The sequence below is a fragment of the Physeter macrocephalus genome, chromosome 4, assembly GCF_002837175.3.
Source record: "Physeter macrocephalus isolate SW-GA chromosome 4, ASM283717v5, whole genome shotgun sequence".
Taxonomy (NCBI): Eukaryota; Metazoa; Chordata; class Mammalia; order Artiodactyla; family Physeteridae; genus Physeter; species Physeter macrocephalus.
In genome coordinates, this window is record NC_041217.1 from 109,960,720 (window position 1) to 109,985,607 (window position 24,888).

Genomic DNA, 24,888 nt, shown 5'->3' on the forward strand with positions numbered 1-24,888 from the left:
ACAGAAGGATATCATTTTGCCTTTACCAGATTTGGGAATTGAAAAATTTTTGTATTGAAAAAAAATTTTTTTATTGAAAAAACTATAAGCATTTATCATCCCTTTTGGGTGGCTTTCTTTATTTTATTTTGTTTTGTTTTGTTTTATGTTATTTTTTTGGCTGCATTGGGTCCACGTTGCTGCACGCAGGCTTTCTCTAATTGCGGCAAGCGGGCTACTCTTCATCGCGGTGCATGGGCTTCTCATTGCAGTGGCTTCTCTTTTTGCAGAGCATGGACTCTAGGGGCACAGGCTTAAGTAGTTGAGGTGTGTGGGCTCAGTATTTGTGGCTCATGGGCTCTAGAGCACAGGCTCAGTAGTTGTGGTGCACAGGCTTAGTTGCTCTGTAGTGTGTGGGATCTTTCTCGACCAGGGATTGAACCTGTGTCTCCTGCATTGGCAGGCGGATTCTTAACCGCTGCGCTGCCAGGAAAGTCCTTTGGGTGGCTTTCTACTGTTAAGGGTTTAGCTTCACACAAGAGGTTTCTTTTGGGCATCTGTCATGTCTCCACTGTCAGAAGGTGTAGAGTCAGAAGAGAGTGCAACCAAGAGCATGTCTTTTGTTTTTAAAAAAGGGGGTTAGGGGTAGAATACAGTAAAAATAAAGTTCTCTCTCTCTCTCTCCGTCCCCTTACCCAGGGATGAATGCATTAACAGTTAACAGTTTGAACTGTATGTGTATACACTTTGACAGGTCTCTTTTTTCTTTAGCAGTGTATTACCTGCATATTTCCTTTTCAAAAATTAGAGAAGTAATGTCTGAAAATAGTTTTTAAAAAGAAACTCAATCCATACAAAAAGCTACAAAGTAAGACAGTATCCTCCATTCTTATTGCCAGTTTCATTCCTCAGAAGTATCCACTGTTAAAAGTTTGTGATTCTTCTGGGAAGTACTATTTTAACTTGAAATGAAGTTCAACCTTTTTTGAACTTTATTTCAAGTTAAAATAGTACTTCGCAGAAGTACTGTTTTGATCGATATAAGCCTATCGATCCCCCACTATGAAAGATAAGGAGTTTAGTGTCTTTATCATACCTCCCATCTACACTTTCTCATTTACATATGATTTCTTCATAATATTTTTACTTTTTTAAGCTACTTTTTAAAGAATTATTTCTCCTGGTTGACTTTTTTGCTTTAAGTAAATTTGTTTAATGCTGCCATTTCAGGTTTGCTCAACTTCAGACAGTATAGGTTTATCCCTGAGGCGAAAGATGGGGACATCCTGTAGTTACCCTTGTTGTACTGCCCTTACCCTTCGACTCCCCAGTTTCTGTCTGTGATACTAGTTTTCATTGTCAAGGATTATCACGTTTATATTCTGTCTTTTAATACAATTCAGGTGTAAGTACTTTGTCTACGATTGAGACTTAAGAATTAAAAACCAGAAAGAACGTGGTAACATAGTGATTGTGTAAATGTTATTCATTCTATAGCCAAGTAATTTTTTTGGGCACATACAAAATATTCTGTTATTAAGATTTTGCCACATGGAAGAAAATCTTCCATGTATCACTATGTAGTAAATACTTTGACTTTCTTTGTAGCTTCCTTTATGATTTCCTGAATCAGATTCAACTTATATCTCATGTTATATTCTCTTTCTTTGGTTCCTTTTCCAATTTGCTGTATTACTTTCTTGAGTAATTTTTTCATAAGTAGTGTGTGAGTGAAAAATACTCTGAATTCTGGAATATCCAAAAATACATTCTTATTTGATTGGTTTGGCTGGATATAGAATTTAGTTTTCCAACTTTTCCCCTCAAAACTTGAGTTATTCCATTTCTTCCAGTGTTTTGTTTTGCTCATGAGAAGCCTGGCTGTAATATAACCTGTATTACTTTGTAGATACCTGTGTTTTGTTTTTCCCTCTCTCTGGAAGCTTTTGGAATTTTATGTTCTTAAGAGTTCTGCAATTTTACCAGGATACGTCTGGGTAGCTCCTTTCAGCCTGAAGACACTATATTTCTTCAGTTTAGGGATATTTTCTTCAATTCTGTATTTTTTCCTTCTTCTCTTGCATTCTGGAACTTCTATTAGACAAATGTTTTGCCTTCTGACCACATCTATAGATTGACTTTATGTTCTGAATTCAGGAATATTTTCTCACTGTTATCTTGGGCATCACCAACCTGGTATTAAGCAAAGGTCAGTTTTATTATTCACTTCATCCACTGAGTTATTTCAGAATTTATCTTTTAAGTTTTCTAACGTCCTTATTTTTTGATTTTTTTGGTATACCATTATATTTTTCAGATATTCATAAATCTGTCTGATAATTTGTGTTATTTGAAAAAAAGTTTATCTTGAACTGTTTCCCTTGGCCAGTTCTCTTTATTTATCCTGGCTGTTTTTCTTTTATGCTGTTAGTTTTCTTCAAATGTCTGGTGATCCATGATTTTGTATTAATATTTATGAATGAAAAGACTATACGTTATCTTAAGTAGCTGACATGACCTTCCTCTGTAATTATGAAAGTCTGTGTCATCAATAGCTGTCTTCCTCAGGAGGCAAAAACTGTTTGCACCAGCATTTCCTCCTGTCTTATGGGATCAGCTGTGTTTCTGAGCCCATATCCCCCCACCACCCCTGACGCTACTCCAAGAGCTAGTGTTGCTGCTTTGCATACCACTCCCCATTCTCTGCCTGAGACTCTGTCTGCCTCTGGTCACTGAGGACAGTGGGGCCAGTGAAGGATGGGAAGGAAGTACGAGAGAACCGAGGGGAGAGGGAGAATTTAGGATTGCTAATTAGCTATTCAGAAGGAGGCGGTTTGACATAGGCCCTCTGTGGTCTAGTGGTGACGGCTGCTAGTACTGGGAGATGCTTGGAGGATGAGAGCAGTGCTTGATGAAGTCATATCTCTTTTTTTTTTTCAAGTGATTAGTTTACAATAGGGTAAATGTCAATTTTTCTGTTGTTTGTAATCTTATATTTACCATGTTTTTTGTGTTCAAAAGTTATGCTCATATTCCATATGTTTAAAGTTATGCTAACATGCTTATTATTTTGTGTTATACACTTGAATTTATTCAGAATTGATGTGAAAATAGTAGTTGGCTTGTCAGGAGAAACAGGTGAATTTTTATTTTTTAAACATAATTTTCTTAAATGAAATTTTTCTTAGTTTTCTAGGGTTAATTCCTTTGACTAAATTTATAGAGATAATCAGAGAGCAGACACAAATAGCTAGAGAAATCGTGTGAAATGGCAATTGTGTGAACGTTGAAGTATTGATCGGTATTTCTTTGGTTTGCTTGTGATGGTAGAGAAAGGCATTTGAAGAAGAAAGAGCCAGTTGGTTAAAGCAACAGTTCCTAAATATGACTACCTTTGACCACCAGAACTCAGAAAATGTGAAACTTTTCAGTGCCTTCTCAGGAAGTGAGTACTTCATAAACTCTTTAATCTGAAAATGCATGTAAATAAAGTACTGTAGATTATTATAAATATATAACTTTAGCAGTCACCAGTAAGAACTCTCTAATTGGAACTAAAAATTAACTTTGATATTTTATTTACTGTAGTCAAAATAGAAATGACAGGAGGACTTTGCATACCCAGAGCAACTTTTGTTGTGAGTGTAATAATGTCAAGTTTTGAAAATTCACAGTCTAGAAATATTTTTTAAACTAGATCCTTCTAAATGTTTGTGGACTGTGCATAACAAACATCACCAGATTAGCTAGACTAGACTCATAGGGCTACAGTGGATGTTTAGATTAATTTGTTCTCTCACACCTCACTTAGAACTGCAAATGAATCTAGTCTAGGACCCTAGTTCATTACCTTCACTGTATTTAATGCTTTTCCATATGTAGTGCCTTTTTTCCTTCCTTTTTTTTTTTCTTTTTTTCTTTTTTAAACAGGTTCTGATCGGGACAACCCTACAGTACACTCGAGGCCACGGCAAAAGAAGCCTCACGGTGCGCCTAGTGGGTCTCCAGTTTGCACGTCTAAACTTACTAAATCTCTTCCTGCTTCTCCTTCTACTTCAGACTTTTGCCAGACACGTTCCTGTGTATCTGAACATAGGTACTGGTCTATAGGTGATCTTCTCACATATTTGTTAAAGTGCTAGAGTTGTGTTGCAAAGGAAAAGTTGGCGTGTCTAGGACGAGCAACAGTAGAGACTCTGGAGAGGAATTGAGTAGATTGACTCATTCATTGTACAAATATTTATTGGCTATCCATTATGTGTAGACACCTGTTAGGTGCTGGGAATACAGTAGTGAACAAGGTAGCTCTGGTCCCTGTCTTCTGGGAGCTAAGTCATATAATGTGATTCTTTCTATTTCACATGTAAAATACAATTTAAAATACAATCTTATTTCAGGAGTTACTTAATAATTTAATTGAACTGAATAGAAGGATATTGTTTTGATAGTTTCTGTAGAGTACCTATTTTAGAGTTTCTTGTGGTATGCCCATTTTATTGGTGTGGAAGGACAAAGACCCGAGAAAAGCCCCCTCCCCTTGACTGGTGAAGAGGATCTGTGCCCAAGGATGACAGGGTAGACAGAGTTGCTCCCCACCCCCAGGAGAGCCAGATACTGCTTTTTACTGATACATTGTGGTATTTTCCTCTGTCTTAAGTTGTTACATCATTTTCTAAGGTATAATATCAGTACTCTACCTCAGAGCCTATTCCAGGATTGATTTTGAACTAAGCAGATAGAACATTCCTAGGGAGATAGAGAGGAGTAGCAAAGAGCAAAGGGACATGTCGCAAAGTGTGGTGGTGATCGCTCTCCTCTTCATTAACATAGGAGACAGTGGCACAAGGACCTTCCCAGGAGCCTTAGAAAGCAGGAACCAGGGCTGCAGCACAGTTGGCGTGTTGTAGTGAGAGAGAGACTGGTGTGGAGCTGCGTGCTGAAGACACCAGCTAGCCCTTGGACCAAGAATTGTGAAATAGATAAATTTTTAAACAAAAATATGAAGTTTTAAAAAAGGACAAGGCACTCTCATTTGTAGTTGGCCTTTAAAAGGATTCGGACTCTAAGTGAACACTGGAGGGCAAAAAAGGAGCTAGGGGAAGAGTCCTCCAGGCAAGGGTAGGAACCCTGAGGCGGGACACGGGTGTGTTTGTGGACGGCGAGTGTAGTTAGTGAGCACGGCCAGGAGGTGTGAGGGTGGGAGGTAACATCATGTAAAATTTCTGATGTATACACAGGTGGAGGGAATGAGGTCAGGGACCCTGTGTACCCATCACCCAGGTTCAGCAGTTATCAACTCAACTCACAACTAACATTGTTTATATACAGCCCTGCTCTGCTTGTGCTCCCACCACACACTTGAGGTTGCATCTGTCAACTGGGTTAGTCTGTACTTGTAAGTTGGGTATTGTTCTAAGGGCAATGGAAAAGCATTGGAGACCTTTTAAGTGAGATAATGATTCTTTAAAAATCCAAGTTTTAAAAAGAATACTACATTTTATTCTACGAGAAACAAGATTGTAGGAGCACAAGCCAGGAGAGCCATTTAAGAATCATCAGTGGAGTTGAGGTGAGAGATGTGGTAATTTGCACCCTAGGGTCATTACATGAAGACAGAACACTGTGCTTGGATTTAGGCTGTGTTTTGCAGTTAGAGCCAATAGGTTGATGTGTGAAATATGGGAAGTTAAAGTTTGTTTAATTTACAATCAAAAAAATATAAGGTCAGAGTATTTTCTTACATAGAATGTTATTGAAGCCCCCAAATTTGACCAATCAGAACTCTGTGTATAGATTTAGACAGACATTCTGCTCACCATTTACAAATACAGGCAGCCCTCGGAGATGTTGCAGGTTCAGTTCCAGACCACTGCAATAAAGCGAATATCGCAACAAAGTGAGATACTCAAACTTGTTTGTTTCCCAGTGCATATAAAAGTTATGTGTGCACTGTACTGTAATCTATGAAGTGCGCAATAGCATTATGTCTAAAAAAACAATGTACGTACCTTAATTTAAAAATACTTTATCACTAAAAAATGCTAATTCATCTGACAACCCAGGGTTGCCATAATCCTTTGTTTGAAAAAAAATGCAGTATCTGCAAAGTGCAATAAATTGAAATGCCATAAAATGAAGTGTGCTTGTAATGCGTTCTGTACCTAAAAGAGAACATAGCTTAGTTGCCTCAATTATTTTTATATATTTAAAATTTTTACTTTTTTACATAATTATTTTTAGTTATAAAGTATTTAACATAAATATTCCTTGAAGCCTTTGTTTTGTGTTTAATAAAAAGTCCAACATTTAGTACCTACATCATAGGGTACTGTGAGATTCAGTACCAATATATGTAAAGCACTTAAAACAGTACTTGGTCCATTGTAAACCTTCAGTAACAGGCTATAAAAATTAAAATATATGTAAACATAAGTAGATTATAAAAATGCTTTTCTGTTTCTTGTGTTCAAGAGCTACAATGTCAGTGGCATAGAAACAGAATTTTGGAGCTTAAAGAAATTTCATTAAGCTGTTCACAGATACTGGCCACTGAGGGTAAAACAAGAGTCGTGTAACTAGTTATCAGGAGAGAAGCTGTGCAGCTTGACATCGTTCTTGAAATTTTTAATTATTTGGTATATTTGGATTCCTGCTCCTAAAGCACCTTGGATCTGGGTTCGTAATAAGATTATGACAAAATAATTAGGAATATTTGTAGCTAATTTCTACAGCAACATCCTCATTGCTCCTTCACTATAGAGTGGAATGTTACATACGGGCTGTGCCTGGATTCCGTGCAAAGTACCTCTTGGACTAAGTTACGTAGAGAACTTAGTTCATCATTGATCTCATCTCATCTGAGACGGCAGGGATTCTGAATCTGAATTATAAGCAAGTTCCTTTTTTTTTTTTAAGCAAGTAAGTGTAAGTAAAATTGTCAATTATGTTTTTGGTTTAGCGTTTTAGAATTAAAGCAACTTAATTTTTTTTAGGATTGCCACATTATAAGGTTGAGTTAGTTAACCAAAGTCACACCAAAAAATGAACATTTAGGCAAAAGAAGTTTTGTGAAAAAAATTACATAAGTTATTCAGTTGATAAAAAATGTATTGTTCATTGTTTCAATCCCATGATTTACAAGTAATCATTTAACTAAATTTCCTTGTTTTGAGGCTGGTTGCAGAGCATACCTCAGACTGTATCTCTGAAGCTAGGGACTGTGTCTGTGTTCAGACACTTAGATTGTTATTGTCTGACACTTAAAGTTAATTGAGCATCATCGTTAAGTGCTTAGTGTGTGTTAACTCATTTAGTTCCCACCCCAACCCTGTGAGGTGTAGGTTCTATTATTATTTCCATTTTACAGCTGAGGAAGCTGAAGGAACAGGGAGGGTTAACTTGCCAGAAGTGACGTAGTAAGTGGTCCAGCTGGGATATGAACATAAACCATCTGTTCAGGGTCTGGACTCCTAACCACTTTGTAGGCACTCATTAAATATCTGCATGAGTGAACGGATGGAGGATGAAAGCATGCATGAACAAATGGATGAGTGAAGAAAGAAACTATAAAGAGATTAGAAACTAGTGACAGAAAGACAGGGGTATGGGGAACATTAGCTTTCAAAACTCACATGTTCTCTACCTTAGGCTCTAGTTGGGTAGCATCCTTCACAGTAGACTGAACAGATAAATAAAATAAATAGATGGATAGATAAAAGTGACCATGTTGAAACACTTCTGTGTTCTTGACCAGTGTGTCCTCAAAATTTACTTAGCATGAGACAAGGGAGTAATCAGATTTTAGACATTCAGGCATATCTAAGGTATGAAAGGAGGAGGAGATAATGATTAAGATCTCCCTTTTCTTTCCCCAACAGTTCAGTCAGTGTACTAAATACAACCCCTGAAGAATCTAAGCCAAATCAGGTTGGAAGAGAATGTACAAATCAGAAGTGGAGTGTGGCATCAAGGCCTGATTCACAGGAAGGTTGCTATAGTGGATGCTCCTCGACCTACGCAAATTCTCACGTAGAGAAGGATGACTTACCTTAGACGTGTGAACTGGGATTTTTTTTTTTCATTAACATGTTCATCAAATTTCACATCTGAGTTGAAACAGGGTGTGTTATAAAGTCAATCATCTCTAATAATTTAAAGTGGTCTGTGTTGTTTGTTTGGACTTCCCTGTTCCTCCCCCAAAGAGCTAAAATGTTAAATCTATTTAAAAGGATATAAAAGCTTTGGATATGTATTTTTAGTAACAGAAGCACCTGGTTCTGTGAATAAAGGAATGTATAAACGTTTGGATGGAAACAAAGCACTAGAATGAGTTTCCTCTTATAGGTATTAAAAATAGCACTTTTAGGAAACTGATTATTGTAAATGTTTAATTTTGTCTCATATATAGTTGGCATTGGAAGTTTAGCCTTTCCTTGAATGTATACTGTAGCTTTTTAACAAAGCAAGTTATATATTTATTATGTTTAGTGTGATTTGAAATACCTTCTTTCATATGTTTTAAATAAAGTGAAATTTATGTATGTTTTGTACATAGATATACATGATTATGTTAAGAGGCTTTAAGATTTAAAGATTTTACACATCCATAATTATAGTATTTCATGCCAATAAAATTTTTATTAGTGATATTCTGTTTACAGATGTATTAGAGCCATTGCCACCTTATGTTTAAGAATTTTCTGAACCCATATGAGCAATAAATACTGAAAAGCTATTCCATGAAGCCAAGTTCTTTAGATCGTTAACATTACTAATGTTACATTTTGGAGATTTCTACAGCATTAGGTTTTTTTAATATGTAGGATATTACAATTTTTCAAAGGATTATTGATTTTAGCATAATAGAGGTAAGACAAGAGTACCTTTGGATGAAACAGTTTAAGAATATTGGCTTAGGATATTTGTATGATAGAAGATATTAAGATATTTAAGATGTTTGGATGGTGATATTTTCTCTACCAGATTGGTACCCATACCGTAACACCTATACCAGCAAAGGCTTTGTATAGTTGCCAGTAATTCCTTAATAATTTTTCAATGAGATATTTACTGATAAGGAAATCTGATAACATAAAAGCATCAGATTTTATAGTCCAGATATGATACTCTGGACAAACTTGTCACTTCATTTTCAGGACTGATTGCATGTTTCTTCATGGTTGTTATTGTTATTATTATTGATAGTAAGAATAATGTAAGTGTGGGCCCAAACACTTTCCTAGAATTTTCATCAGAAAGCTTTAAGTACCTAACTCTATTTGTCTCTGCATGTAGAAGCCTACACATATCCAGGCCTTGCTATAGGTATTGTAGTTTAGGCCCATCTGCCTTCCCATTTTCTAGCAGTTTAACCATTTGTATTTACTCACCTGCTTGTGGCTGTTCCATTTAAATTTGTCATGTTAAAAAGTACTTTTGTCATCCACTCACTATATATATAACTCTTTGGAGTTGCGTAGCAGCAGCCATTTTTTCAGGGTTAATAGCATATTATTTGAGTATCTTGTAAGGCATTAGTGAAAGTACTCATGAGAAGGTACCACAGTTGTAGTCTCAAAAAGCTGGCTCTTGAGCAAAAGCAAATTAGTCACCACATTCAGCTTGGTGCATGCCCCTTCTTTACCATTTAAAAATATTAGAAATGATGCAGAATTTCAGAAGTAGTACCATACTCCAAAGGAAGAAACAGCTGTGATATCGTTCTTTTGCTATTGAGCAATAACGTGATCAAAGAAAAGCAATCACATTTTCTAAATAGGCAGTGATATATTTGTCAAGAATTGGGGGTTTTTTTCAGGGCTTTCCATGATATACTTGGCTAGAAACAGTGTTCTAATTTTTAGAGTAATCTCTTATTTTAGGAATATTGCATTCCACAATGATGAATTTCTACAAAGCAGCATCAGTTTTTTGTGTTTTTCATTTTAAAGTTGGTTGAATTCTCATATTGGAAAGAAAAATTCCCTTGAGACTTAATTTGAAATCTAAGGTGTGAAAGAAACAGTAAAATGAAAGCCAGGATCATTGTGCTTTTGATAAAAGATCTGCCAGTAGTTGTATGTTTTACTTAACAGCGTAGAGTTTGCTTTACACTCCAGCTCCAATGATGATTCCTAGTCACGCTAAACTTCCTAGAATGTTGAAATGGTTTCCATGCTGGATAACTCCTGACTCCACACATAAAACTCCTAGATTTTATTTCCCTTCCCTCTCTAGGTGTTTGCAGTGTACTAGTAATACAGCCGTGCTGCAGTCTTGCATTTAGCCACGATGAGGTGAGAGAGCACCATGTTCACTTTTGCTTGAAAGTCTTCCTGACCATTTTCAGTGTCTTGTTTTATCAGGATGCAGATCTGAAACATTCTGTGCCTTATTTGTTTTTATCCATTTTGAATTTTCAAAGCATAAAAGTGGCAAAGAAAATTTAAGAGATTTTATCCTACTCTAAATTTGTATATCTTCAATTTATGATGAGAAACTTTATAGAAGAACAATCCTACCAGAAAATTAAGATTAAAATTAAACTTAATAAATAGGTACTTTCTTGTAGAAGCAGTGTATTAAATGTTTAGATTCACGGAACAATCCATGGCAAATTGTTTTCCTCGTGGTATAATTAAAATACTGTCGTTACTTAGAGTTGCCTTTTTTCGTACCTTTGCAGACCAGACTTGTCCATAGGCCTGTGGTAACGCTTTTTGTGGGGAAACATATTCCATGGTACATGGTGAGAAGGAGAGCGCCCTAGAATCCAGTTTTGACCTGCCCTGGTGGAGCATTTGAAAATGCCCAGAATGCCAGGAGAGGTTTTGCAGTGTGTACGCACAGAACGCTGTGAGCTAGCAAAGCCCTTATGTGATTGCCCTGTTGTAAAAGTCTTGAACACCTGTTGCCTGGTGTAAATCATGTTCTTATTTCTAGATTGGATTTAAATTAAGTATGGGTCTTGGAAGTCTAGTAAATATACTTCTCCCTATGTTTGTCCTTAATTTTTTTCATTCTTTTCATAGGCATATAAAGTAGCTGCTGTGTTTCAGGGCTTATTACTACCTTCTAGTTACTGGGGAGAGAAAGACAACTAAGCATGCTCCCTGCCACTGAGAATCTCTGGGTTGAGTGGAAGACCAGCTATATAAACCTACATTGTCTAGACAATGGGAGATGCTGTTCAGATATTCGGTCTGGTGATAAAACTGTGACTGATTGTTCTGCCCCAGGACCACGTATCCGTCTCCTAACAGTGACGTGGCAAGCTTCTAGTTTAAGAGTCTTTGCATTATTTCCTATGGGAAGAACTATGTAATTAATATTACTGTTTTGTTTTTGTTGGGTGTTGGGTTTTGTTTTTGTTTTCTACAATCAAAATACCTGCAAAGCAGCATTAAGAATTTCTGCCCACAAGAACATGTATTATTATCTAAAAAAAAAGAATTCACAAAGCTTTGGGCCATGCAGATAAGGCTAATGAGATAGTTTATTCTAGTCATTTCTTTAAATATGTTTTTTTCAGGTTGGATGTAGATTAAAGTGGAATGGACTGATTAAATGATTTATATAAAAATACTTCACTTGACTGGTTGGTTTTTTTGGTTTTTTAACATTTACAAATACCTGATTTCAGAGGTCTTAGGAGGTACTGTAATGCCAGTGATACATAAAGATCCTGGTAGAGATCCTCTTATATTTTAGATTCAGAAATACTTATACCTCATATGATGCTTAACCCATAGTGAGCACATAATATTTATTAATGAGAGAGATGAAATACTAATGAAACAAGTAGCACATCACTTCATTGGCATGAATGGACTAAATTTCAGGTCAAAATCCTGAAACTTCTTTCTCAGGAGGGTTAGTAGCCCTTTTTTTGGGTTGATTTCCAGCCCTATCTAGCTTGGTTCCTCACACAGAGAATTGGAATAGAGTAGGCCATTCTACAATGAAAAACACCAAACTTGTGTGGTTCAATACAAAAATTGAATTCTTGCTCATGAAATGACCAACGTGGATTGGGCGGTCTGCTCCATGGCCCGCAATGTTGTCAAATCGGGGAAAGAGCAGACTGGCAGGTGATGGTGGATATTAAGAACCAGATCTGAAAGAGACACGCACATTGCTTTGTCCACAACCTAGACCTACAGCCTCAAGCTAACAACAAACAAGACTGGGAGATGCAGAAAATGAGGCTATTTGGTGAGCACTGATAGCTCTGCTACATAATGTGCTTGATGTGTTACTTACTTTAAAAAAAAATAACCAGCAAAACATATTACTCTGTGCAAGGGATTTTTTACTGATTATTTATTAAAGCTTCAAATCGTCTTAATTTTTGGAAGGAATGTATTTTAAGTCTTCTCTTGCCTTCTCTAACCTTTTCATAATACGAAGTTTTTTAATGTTTAAATGGTAATTTTACACATTTACTAAAATATAGTATACTGAACACACATTTTCTTTTGATTCAACAACCCTGCAAAATAGAATATTAACCTTCCTATTTTTAGAGAGTTGGTAACAGACTCAGATGTCAAGGGACAAATGCGAGCTCACATAACTATAAGTGACAAAATCAGAACTGAAAAACCCAGATCTTCTCATCCCTAAATTTCAACTTATTCCAGACTGCTATAGTGCCTTTTGGTATGGCTTTCTCAGTGAAATTGTTCAATTCTTAACCCATAATCTGTCACCCTGTCATCTTCTACACCAAAGGTATTGATCGTTTGATCCACATACGAGGCTCACCCTTGTTTTTGTTAATGGTGACCATGGCAGTCCTATTCAGAACTGAATCTCTCTACCTTTTCAAGTTTAGGGCTTTAAGGATCTAACTGAGATAGCTAATTTAATAGCAAATAATACTCTAACGAAAGGTCATGAGTAATGCCAAGATATACCTAAACAGCCTGCTTTTTCTGCCGTGTCATTTGTTCTCTCATTGTGTGTGCACCATGTCCCTCTGTGACTACAGTTACAGTGACCAAAAACATTGTTTTGTCCAATGGTCCAGTAATCTTTTGCAGATATCGCCATGAAAAATGAATGTTAAAGTAGTAGAATTAAGTAACATGTATGAATATTTTTACTCAATTTAGAAAGAACAGCTGCTTGCAGGGCAGCTGGAGATTTTCTAGTTTCCCTGCTGTGTCTGCATTTAGATATTTAGTTTTCTTGTTTCTGGTCTGTCAAGACAGTTTCCTGGTTACAGGACTCCATTAAAGCAAACCACGCCCCAGCCCAGTGTACTGATTAGAAAAAAGCAGACTTTTGCACGTTCCCTAAAGCCCTCAGACTGAGACCCTAGAACCTGCCCTCCATTCCAGCTCTCTGGACCCAATTCTCTAATATACCTGGTGTCTAAGCTGAGGTGGAAGCTGTCCAGCTAGGGATGGGGTCAGACACTGCTGTTCTCAACCCTAACAAGTGTCTGCACCTAGTCCTCTCCAGCCCCTCAGTATGGTCATTACTTGATTACATCATAATTAATTTACCCCGAATACCTATCTGTAACTCTAACTCTTTCAGGATAACCTTTTTTCCTGATTTTATATCAGTGAAAAGGTTCAATGAAACAAACAGTTCTGAAAGAGTTGCCCAGGAGTGCAATGCTTTTATGGAGGATTAACTGAACTCTTTTAGCCTTTATCAGTCGCTTTTACCTTGAAAAGTAACTAATTGATAGATTATTTTTGGTAGTTTCATCCCTTTTTAAGCAAAAGGAATTAAATAGTGAAAATCTCTATAGATTATTTGAATTTAGTGAAATCAAACTTTCCCAAACAGTTATTTCTTCTAGGCTTAATGCCCTAAAGAAAAATAGAAATCCATCCACAACTAGCCATACAAAACAATGCTATATGTTAGTTCTAAGAAACAATTTTGATCTTAAAGAAACCATGGAAAATTTTAACTGGAATTAGAAAATTCAGCTTTGATCCTTTATTTCTGACACAGGATTGCTCATTTTTATCAAAGGCAAAGATTTGAGGAAATGACAAATTCAATTCATGCTTTTAATTTAAAATCTATAAATTATTGTCCAAACTGAGAAGTTTTCAGTAGTGAAAGGGGAGCTGTTCATAATGAGGCCCATACCAGAGGTGTAAAGTGGGATGAACGGTCATCTTACTTGTGGCTGAAGGCTCCTCCAAGTAACCAGAACTCTGACTTGAGTTTCGACTGTTGAACCCTAGTCCCTTCAAAACTACTCCCTTAATTCATGCCTCAGGTACGGTTTCTATCAATAAAAGATGGAGTCAAGTTGTGTAGTCTATCTTTATTTTTTTATTTATTTATTTTTATTTTTTATTTTTTTTTGCGGTACGCGGGCCTCTCGCTGTCGTGGCCTCTCCCGTTGCGGAGCACAGGCTCCGGACGCGCAGGCTCAGCGGCCACGGCTCACGGGCCCAGCCGCTCCGCGGCATGTGGGATCTTCCCGGACCGGGGCACGAACCCGTGTCCCCTGCATCGGCAGGCGGACTCTCAACCACTGTGCCACCAGGGAAGCCCATGTAGTCTATCTTAATGTACAGTCAGTTCTCCTAAAACACTTGGTTTAGAAGTGCAACGCAAAAAATCAAATTTGTCCCAGTGTGACTGATACATTAGGGGACGGTTTAAGCAGAGTGCAAAATTTGCATTTGCTAATGCGTGATGGATACGGAAAACTACCCCCAGCTGACACATAAAATAGACACCTCAAATATCCACCAGCAACTGCAGTTTACCACGTGTGTTACAAGCAACACCCACTCCTATCTGGCATTACAACTTCCCCTTCCGTTTCAGACAACTTCCTGCCGCCACTTTACAATAACTCACAGGCTACAACCTTCCAACACCCCTTCCATAAGCAAACTTACAGTCTTTTCCAAGGTCAAGTGCCGTATTTGTTGTGGTGTTTATGTGTTTCTTAACCATTTAACATGTATAAAACTCTGTTGCTGGTTTTATTAGGATTTTTTTTTTTTTGAGTCACTGGTGAAGTTTTTGAGTGTGGTGCCCATAATCCTATTTTCTCCAAACACCCTGTGTTATTTACTGTGCGATTTTGCACATGGTGGTCTCAGGAGTGCATTTGTTGTATGAGAGCAGAGCTGATAGAAAAGAGCAGCCTTCTGTCAACTCATTTATAACTCAGGCTGCTGGAGAGCCTCTCAAAATTCCATGCCAACCTCCCTCAATCTACACATCTGTGATGCAATCAAACTGCTTTTTGTGGGTAGACACCACATTTCAAACAGCCCTTGCTGTGTTCCAGACACCACACTAAAGCCATAATAAGCAATTTCTTTTATTTCTCCCAGCAACTTTATAGGTAGGAGCTATAGTTATACCCACTTGACAGATGAGGAAACTGAAGCAAGGAGAGAGCAAATTTGCCCATTGCCACACAGCTAATATATGGTGGAGCTATAGTTGAGCATAGGAATCATATTAAAATTATTTAATGGCATTTCCTCTCAATCTGATAACATTGATTTTCCTTTAATAGTAACTTAAATGTTATGTCTATAAAGCTTTCCCTGATTCTATAAGCAGGCAGTCACCTCTCTGCTTTCAGAATTGAACTTTCTTTTATTCTCTCAGCAAATGTTTATTGAGTTCCTAGTAGGATTTCAGTGCTAGGTGCTGGGGCTGTAACATTGAAGGTGACTTGGTCATTGTTGTCAGAAACTAACAATCTACCAGGGGAAACAAGTGAGTGAACTATTGAAGGCAGTGGGACAAGCACTACAATAGAGGTGTCAGAGCGCTCAGAAAATCAGAGAAGGGGGGGCAGCATCTTTGACTGGGAGGTAGGAGATCAGAGAGGATGTCTGAACTAAATACTGAAGAGTAGACATTCCACGTAAAGGAAACAGAACAGTTAAGGTCAAGGGTGTGAAACCACAGAACCTTTACTGAAACTACAAGTGGTTCTGTTTGCACAGAGTAAAGAGTATAGGAGACCAGTGGGAGAGTAGGCAGGGGCCAGGTTAAGAGGGTCTTGGATACAAGGGATTCTGTATTTATCCTAAAGGCTTGAATTGAATAAATCAAGCAGGAACGTGACACAAGCAGACTGTTCCTCCTCTCTCCTTGTCACAGCGCCATGAGCATTCCTCTATTGTAGCATTTATTACAAATGCCTTCATTGTGCATACCTCGTCGTAGGATTTATCACGATCCTAATTTCCAGATGGAAGCGATATGGAGAATTGCTGGAAAGAAAGCAAAGTGGAGATGAAGCCAGTTTGCAATAACCCAAGCGAGAAGTGATTGAGAAAGGGGATGGATTTACAGGTAGATCTGATTGGATGTTGGAGTTAAACAAAGCACTCTAGGCTGATTTCCCACTCAGGTAATGGCAGATGATAGAGTGTAAAGGAGAACAGCCTTGGGAGGTCATGTGGGAAAGAGTTAACTCAGTAGCCCTGGGCTACCTGTACATTACTCCCAAGAAAGTTCTGTCTTTAGGATTGGCCCTTGGCTGGCTCCTGGGAAATAACCTCTGAGGCCTTGGAATATTCTGCCCAATAAGAATGTTTTTATATGCCTGAAGCCTTGGGCCGTGCTGTACGGTGTGAACACATAAGTTCATTCTCACAATGTGACTCATGGTGAATGCCTGCTTTTGCCCCATGGGGCTGGCATCTGAGTAGCTGAGGTCATTCACATGGGTGCTCCACGCCTATGTAACTAACTTCCAATAAAACCCCTGGATGCCAAGGCCTGGGTGAGCTTCCCTGGTCGGCAGCACTTCACAGGTGTTGTCACACATCAATGTGACTCCACTGGGAGAGGGTACCTGGAAGCTTGTGCTTGATTTCTCCTGTGCCTTTGGATTTGGCCCATGTGCCTTTTCCCTCTGCTGATTTTAATCTGTATCCTTTTGCTGTAATAAATCATAGCCATGAGTGTAACAGCTTTTCTCAACTTGCGAGTCCTAGTGAATCATCAAGCCGAAGAGTGGTCTTGGGGATCCTTGATGCAGGGATAATGAATTGTTCTGGGCATGCTGAATTTAAGGTGTCTGAAGCATCCAAGTTCATGTGTCCAGTAGGCAACTGGAAATATGGGTTTGGAAATCAACAAAGAGGTCTGGGCTAGATATTGAGTTCTGAGAAAACATATAGGCACAGATGAGGTCCAAAAGGAGAAAGAATGAAAGGCAGTAAGCAGAAGAACCGGGAGTTTGGTTATCGACCATCCCTAGGAAGGAGAGAATTTTAAGGAAGTTCAGGCAAAGAGGTTGAATTCATTGAGAAACCTCAAGTCTTCAGCAAAAGTGAATTTACAAAGCCATTCAGTATTCAGTAACAGTGGATGAAGGTGGTTCCTCCTGCTTTGAAAAGTTTCAGTCTTGGTCCTGTGCTCAAATAATCACAATGAAACTTATCCCTGCTAAGCCACCAAACTGCTGTGTGGCCAAGAAAGTTGGGATAGTCAGTTCCTATTGCCGACAAAAATTCACAGAATTGACAATGTTTAAGTCCATGTGAATGAAGGAAATTCACCACTGGGACCTCTGGTTCTATAACAAACAGCTCCTGTGTCATTGTGTAATAAATTCAAATAGATTTACATCTTTCTGCAAAGTACCTGCTGCTTCACACATTACCATCACTTGTCTTAGCAGATTCCACTTCGAATTGTACTGAATTCGTGTTTTCTCAATGTCTTTGAAAATGTCCTCACCTGTAATTGTTCCAGGCCAACTATTCAGAGGCTAATTCTTCCATCACTTCAAACTTGCTGTTGACCCCTCAAATAACAACTGGGCAGTATTGGTAACATCTGTTGACTCATCAAGAGCCAAGGATAATCACTTGCCTTGGTTTTTAAAATTTACTGTCGATGTTTCTCATAATGTCCTCAGTTCTTTAAGTAACTTCTTGCCAAAACCGAATACTCTTAAACAAATTCATTTTGTCTGGACCCATGTCTTCAGCTGCAGTAATCAAATACTATCTGATTAACTCATCATTGGTAAACACTTCTTGCTTGGATAACAAATGAACTCCTTGGAAACTTAGTTTGCTTGCTATAAGAAGAGATTCCATTTTAAACTTAAAAAAATTTCTGACCACTGCTTTCCTGTGATGAACGTTTATCTAATAATGTTAACATACATTGTATTCCTTCAGCACAGCTCATATCCTTGCATAATAAAACCATGCTTTTTTAAAAATTATTTTTTAAAATTGAAGTATAGTTGATTTACAGTGTTAATTTCTGCTGTACAGCTAAGTGACTCAGTAATACACATATGTGCATTATTTTTTATATTCTTTTCCATTATGGTTTATCACAGGATATTGAATATAGTTCCCTGTGCTATACAGTAGGACCTTGTTGTTTATCCATTCTCTATATAACAGTTTGCATCTGCTAATCCCAAGCTCCCAATCCATCCATCCTCCATCCCCCCTCCCCCTTGGCAACCACAAGTCTGTTTTCTATGTCTATGAGTCTAAAACCATGCTTTGATATCTAATTTGATAGCAAAATTCTGTTAAGAATACAACATTCAAAGTTCACTCCTCTTGTCTCAATTTGTCGTGATGAGTATACACAGGTAATAAAAAGAATTTTAAAATGTCACTGTATGGTGTACCTGTGCCACTTGAAATGTGGACAAGGTGTGACTGCAGTCTGCTGCGCCCAGTTATGACTGAGCAGCCATGCCAAGAGAAGAGGGCATCACATACGGCCCATCCGCCCATCACATCTCCTTGACTCTGCCATGTTAGCATGGAAGCAGTCAAAAATGGTGGATAAATGAATAAAAATGGTGGTGTTAGTATAAAACTTAGGTTATGGTCACTGAAATTGAATTTCATTTAATTTTTACATGCCTCAGAATATTCTTTTCAGGGAGACAGTAGTGGGCTTGACCAGGTTTGGGGTCACCATCCCAGCTGCTAGACTGGTCCTCAAGGGGTGTAACCAGCAGTTCCATCATGGCAAAGTCATGTCTGATCCTGTCTATAAATGATGGAAACTCAACTGGAAGTGACTTAGGCAAAACAATTTGGCAACTCATGTAAGCGTTGAAAAAGTGTTAGCAATGTGCCTCAACAGAACAAGATGCCGACCTGTAGTTGGAAATACAGAGCAAGGGGTCCACCCCACAGGGAGAAGGGGTTGGCAAGGCCTATGGATGTGGTCAGGACCCCAGGCCTATGGGCAGACTCCAGTCCCCAAGGCATCTGAGCAGAAACCCAGTCCCAGGGACAGGTCAGTGGTTCTCATCCACAGCTATGTGGCAAGAAATTAGTTACAATAGAGTATAAATGCTTGCAGATGAATTCCTTTTAAAAATGTTATTTGGAGCAAATTTAAGCTTATCTTTACTATCATTCCCACGTACTTGCATTTCCTTAGGTTTCTTGAGAGCAATAGAAGGGTGTAGGCTAAATTCTAGCACAAAGGGTGTGTGCTGTGTATGTGGATGTCACCATTCCTGCTAGGCAGCAAGATGGGTTTCAAGAGGAGACCCACTGTGGTAATCCACCCCGTGGGAGCCCAGAGCCCACTGCTGCAGAGACTGTGGTGACGGAGATGCAAGAAACTCTAGCCCCTAAAAGCCCTTGATCTCAGGCTACCAATGGGCTGCCGGTATTGGTCAGGTTTGCTCCAGAACTCGTTCTCAGCGGACAGGTTGAAGTTTATCACTTCTGCCTCTAGGTTACAAAATATTCTTTCCATTGAGGTTTGGAAGGAGTTATCCAAAGCTCTTCTTCTGCCTGCATTTTCTCCTAGAGTTCCTCAGAAAATGTTCTGCCTGATCCATTGCTGCCTGCCCCTGGAAAGGGGTCAGAAATGAGGTTCCCAAAGCCAGGATATATTGGGATTTACTTTCTGGAAGCTGCCTGTGCGTGTCGCCCTCCCGGTAGACCTTTTCTAATGCCCTGTGGCAAAGTAAAGTGACAAGAATGGGGGTGATAATACTGATGCCAAGAGTGACAGAAGCAGCCTTGGCACTTCTGCCTTCAAACTCTACCTTTTGCTCTGCCTACGTGCAGAGGGGAGAGGAGGGCTGTCTCCCCAATCTGTGCAGAAATCATATCTCCACCTCCCCAAAGCTAAGTGAATTTTCAGAAAATGAATTATTGTGTTATGTAATTGGCTCCCTTTAATATCTGGGGAAATAGGGGGAAGTAGTATTGGCTCAGTTTGGTGGGTCGTGTACTCCATGACGTCTTTGTGCGGGCAGAGTTCTCCCTCCCAACTGTTACTGACCACAGCTAGAGAAGGAGCTCAGGAGAGGGGCTGCTCCCAGAAGCCAGCAGCGGAAGGGCTGCCCCCAGGGACACTGCAGGGTGGCTTGAGCTCCATCTCCAGTGGCTGGGTGTCCCAACAGGTCCTTGAACCTGTGGTCATCGGGACAGGAGCCACAGCCTGCACGATGCACCCCTGAACACAATGGAGCCCTTGACAGGCGAGTAAGAAAGCCATTTATCCTCCCCTGCACCTGGGAACGAACTTACATTTTCTGTTTCACAGACAAGACTCCTAAGGTGAAAACTCTCACTTGAGGTGAGTTAATGAAATAAACAGGCAAAAATAAAATCCCCGACAGGATTACAAAAGAACTCTCATGTCTATTTTTGCTCCCAGGGCATTGCATTTTCACCTTATTCTGTTCTCCAACGGTCATCTCGAAACGTTTCCGGTTCTTGTTTTCAGGTTTGGAAGGCCTGTCTCCCCTCTGTCCATGTGCACCCCAGGAGAAACGTGGGTGTGGGGGAAGGTGGCAGATTACAAGTGCCCTGGTAGTCCAGTCAGACTGCCCTTTAGGATAACACGATCAATCAATCATGCTAACAGGAGGGATGGGATTCCCGTATCTTTGAGTGTGTACTGTGGGAACAGCCACGATGTACATAAATAAGAATGAGGCAAGACATAAATTATGTGGCTTAATAGAAAAATTCTTACTGGTTGCTCAGGCAGGTCAAAATTAGATGATCTCTTCTGTGGGATCAAGTATAAATATTCAGGTCTTATAGATCGCTTCCATGTCCTAACCCAGCTCAGGGCTTAGTCTCTGAAACTGATCAAGAAAGCTGCAGTCTGTAGACTGGAAAGTATTTAGCGTCAAACTGGCCATTCAATATTTATGATGGTTCAGGTCAGAGCATCTCCACAAACACTCCCTGGCAGAGATAATCATTCCACCAGTTCTGAAAAATAGAATGTTAATTTCAAGTGACTCATTTAACATCGAAGCAAACTATTGAGTTGTCTATTTTGAAATTCCAGTATATAAAATTTTCAAAGGGCTTTAGAAGCCATTTAGGATGCATGTTCAGCTCTGTTAGGGAACATGAAGAGCATTATTAAAAAGGAAAAGATTCTAAATGCATAAAGACTAAGGCTCATCCTCCTACTCCTGAACATTTAGAGCAGAGTCTGAGAACCTCTATCCCTTTCTCCGTGTCTCCTGCATGGGGAGAGGCACGCCCTGGAACAATTCCAAGGAGACACTTCTTCCCTATCTTCTTCTGTTGGAGATGATGCATGGACAGGTGGGTTAGAAGCTTATGGGCTACAGTCCAGTCCTGTCATGGTCAAGCTGTGTGCCTTTGCTCCAGTTGTTTGGTCTCTCCAAGCCTCTGCCACTACATGGTGGAGGGATTGTCTAGTTGTTGGGAGGCGAAGATATTGAATAATATCCTCTGAACTGAGAAGGAATTTTGAGATGGAAAAAAACGAAGCGGGCAACTCCATAAAGTGCAATATGGAGCTTATTATGGGTGACTTACACACAGGCAGGAAGGATGGGGCGACAGATGATGCAGACGTATGAGCAGTTGCACTCTGAACCACCAGGGGGGTACAGGAGGATTTAAAGGAGCCAAAGCTAAAAATAGAATCTGACTACCCAGTGAGAAGCACAGTTGGCACTGACTGGAACTGGGGATTTTTCCTCCCCCTGGGAGTCTCATGACCATTAACCATCTATGTTAGCAAAAGGCATTCTTCCAGTTTTCATATCAGATGAAGGTGAGGGTAAAAGTTGATAGTGAACTCATCTGGCTTGGGCACAATCCTTGTGACTAGGCTAAAGTTTAGTGCTCAGGGAGGGGGCAGGACTGGGGGCCTGAGATGGAGCTGACAAACTGGTCAGCCACACACTAGTTCAATGCTGAGTCATGTCCTCCATCAAGCTCCCCATCCTGCTAGCAAGGGAGGCTTCAACACCGATGGAGGAAGATCAAACATAAGGAGGTATAGCATTTCCAAGGTTAGAAAATTTGCAAATGCAGTTTCGAGATTCATTCGAGTCCCATAGCAATCACAGAAGCCTAACCTCCAAGAAAATATTACTCTTCCCTACCAGAGATGAACAAACCGGGGTCAGGTAATTTCAACAAACTGGGTAATGCTATTTGAAGAGTCAGCCCTGATGTTGAAACGGGCTCGTGAAAGAGAAGACAGAAAGACCAAACGGCAGAGTAAGGGCCTCCAGCCCTTAGAAACCAGGCCTGGCTGCCTCTTGGTTTATCTTATACATAATAATCATGTATAGAAAAAGACACTAGAAGAAAAGAAGTACTTTAATCATGTGCTTATTTCTAAAATGATGGGATTAAAGATGTTTTATTTATTTTCATCTTTACTATATTTAAATGTTTTCCAAAGTTTTTTACAATGAATAAGCATGACTTTGGAGAGGAGAAAAAAATAAGTGGTATTGCAAAACATAAAACAACACAAGTGGAGGGAAATATGGATGGAGAGGCAAGAAGGTGGGAAATGAAAATCAAAACCCAAACCAAAAACTGGTCTCAGTGGGCCAGGTTGGGCCCACTCAGACTCGCTCCACCTGCATCCCGGCTTGGGGAGTCTGAGGACCCTCCGCCGCCTCGCTCCGCCGCCTCGCCCCGCGCCCGCGCGCCCCGTCCCTCGGCCCCGCCAGAGGGCGCCCTGGGGCCGGCCCGCCGCGTCCTCGCCCTTCGCGTTTCCCTGGGTGCTTCTCCGCTGGGTGAGGAGAGAGCGCTCCCCGGCCACGGGCGAACAGGAAGCGCCAGTGCACAGTGACGCGGGATCGGGATGCAGCACAGCGCGCCCGCGCCTCACCCGCCGAGCATCGCGGCTCTACACTGTCCAGCCCGGCGCGCGCACGGCCCCGCCGTCTTCCCGCAGAGAGCGCAGCGGGCAGCCTCGCCCAGCCTGGGTGCGATGCCCACAGCTGCGGGTGGCCCTCGGGGCAGATCCCGGCCCGGGTTGCCTCCTACCCGTCCCCGCCAGGCTCCTGCGCCAGATTCCCCTCCCGGGCGCTCCAGCCTCGCCCAGAGGCCACCCTGGGTCACCTCTGCGCACCAGGGCACACCCAGGGGAGTGCATGACAAGATGCCATTTCCCCCAAGAGTGATTGCACTGTTTTTCACACTAAAACAAAAACAAAAACAAACTTTAACAAAAAGGGAAGTAATACACACATAGTAATATGTAGTTGTGAAAAATCCAAATAACCCGTGTGTGTATTTTAAAAAATCAGTCTCTCTTCACCACCGTCTTACCAACTCCCTTCTCCGTAAACAGTTACTAGCGATAGGTTCTTAAATGCATTCATATACATATAATAAGTATACTGTTGTGGATATTAGTGTGTTTGTCCATCCGACCATCAGTCCATCCATCCATACTTTAATGCATGCATCCATCCACCCATGGAAGAACATTAATCAAAATGTTAACGGTGGTAATTTTTAGGTGGTAGAATTAAAACGATTCTTATTTCCTGAATGTTCTACAATGAAAATATGGGTGCAGGGGGAGTTGTTACTATTTTTAAATCCATTTTCTCTCTTAAGGCTGTCCTCACCTCTACAATAAATGAACTAACTCTCAGGGGCATCTCTGAGTCTCCCCATCTTACCGGAGAGATCATCAACATCACCATCTATCTCCCAGCTTCACCAAGTAGCGCTCTGGTCTCCTAGTAACAGACCTGAAGGTTTGTGTCTCGGTGATTAATGACTATGATGGACTTGGCTACTGCCTACGATTTTACCAGTTTCAAGAGCAGATTAATCGGAAAATGTTCGCTGCTGGCTTCTGGGAAATAGCAATAGAATCACGATGATAGTGTTATCTGTGGATTAAGAACTTATATTGAAGGGGTATGTTTTTCTTTGTGATTCTTGAAAAGTGATTTTGAAAATTTTCTTTGATTTTTGGAGGCCAGAGAACCCAAGTTCTTATTTAAAAGCTTGTTCTAACCAATCCTGAATCTTTATTGTCTTTGGGAGTTTATGTAGCTTAGCCATTACAAGGCTCCTCCTTTCCTTCCCAGTGTTTGAAAAGCAGAAAGGGGTTTGGTGCTCTAACCTGAACATATGGCACCCAACATCCATTTCTGGGATGTTTGTGAGGGACAGACATACAAAGCCTGAGAGGGTCCCCTGCAATGTTGCCACGCAGGGGTAGTTTGACTTTTGTATGTGTAATAGATTTATTAAAAATACATGTATTAAAAATCACAATTTAAAAAGTAAATCAAAATGTTTAACGTTTTGGTAATAAATGGAGGGAACAAGTAAGAGCCCTGTTTAAGCCTTTGATTCCCTGTGCATCAACCATTTCCAATAAATTATTATTGAATAAGCACCTGCTTCACCACCAGCCAATATGATCTGGGCAGGGAAAGAGAGGATAGGAAAGCAGACCCACCCAACCCTCAGGGAATTGACAGAAATCCCAGTGTGTTTCCAAGCTTGTGGGAAATGCATTACTCCAGGGATTCCCAGACTTTTACATCGCACAGACAAATAAAATTCCAAAATAAATTTAGGGATGGGGAAGCATGCCAACTTTTAATTTTGCCACGTAAGGCCATTCAAAAAGAACCTGTCATCTACTGGCACTACTGTTTTTTATAAAAGAAAGGACACA

At 39.9% G+C, this 24,888-nt stretch overlaps 1 protein-coding gene and 1 pseudogene across 9 annotated transcripts in view; one reads left to right on the top strand and one right to left on the bottom strand.

Moving 5' to 3' along the window:
• Positions 1 to 8,703, top strand: part of SSX2IP (SSX family member 2 interacting protein) — a 39,738-nt gene extending 31,035 nt beyond the window's left edge. For 4 of the 9 annotated variants that reach the window (XM_024119684.3, XM_024119685.3, XM_024119691.3 and 1 more), the window contains exons 12-14: positions 3,310 to 3,424; positions 3,910 to 4,075; positions 7,857 to 8,703. In XM_024119684.3, the coding sequence (XP_023975452.1) occupies positions 3,310 to 3,424; positions 3,910 to 4,075; positions 7,857 to 8,031 (456 nt within the window). In that variant the 3' untranslated portion in view covers positions 8,032 to 8,703. Of the gene's footprint in view, positions 1 to 3,309; positions 3,425 to 3,909; positions 4,090 to 7,856 lie in introns of all 9 variants that reach the window. The other 5 variants (XM_024119687.3, XM_024119688.3, XM_024119690.3 and 2 more) reach the window with 3 other exon arrangements.
• The window catches only part of LOC102995380 (60S ribosomal protein L12-like), a 78,823-nt pseudogene that overhangs the window by 40,657 nt on the left and 13,278 nt on the right, over positions 1 to 24,888 (bottom strand).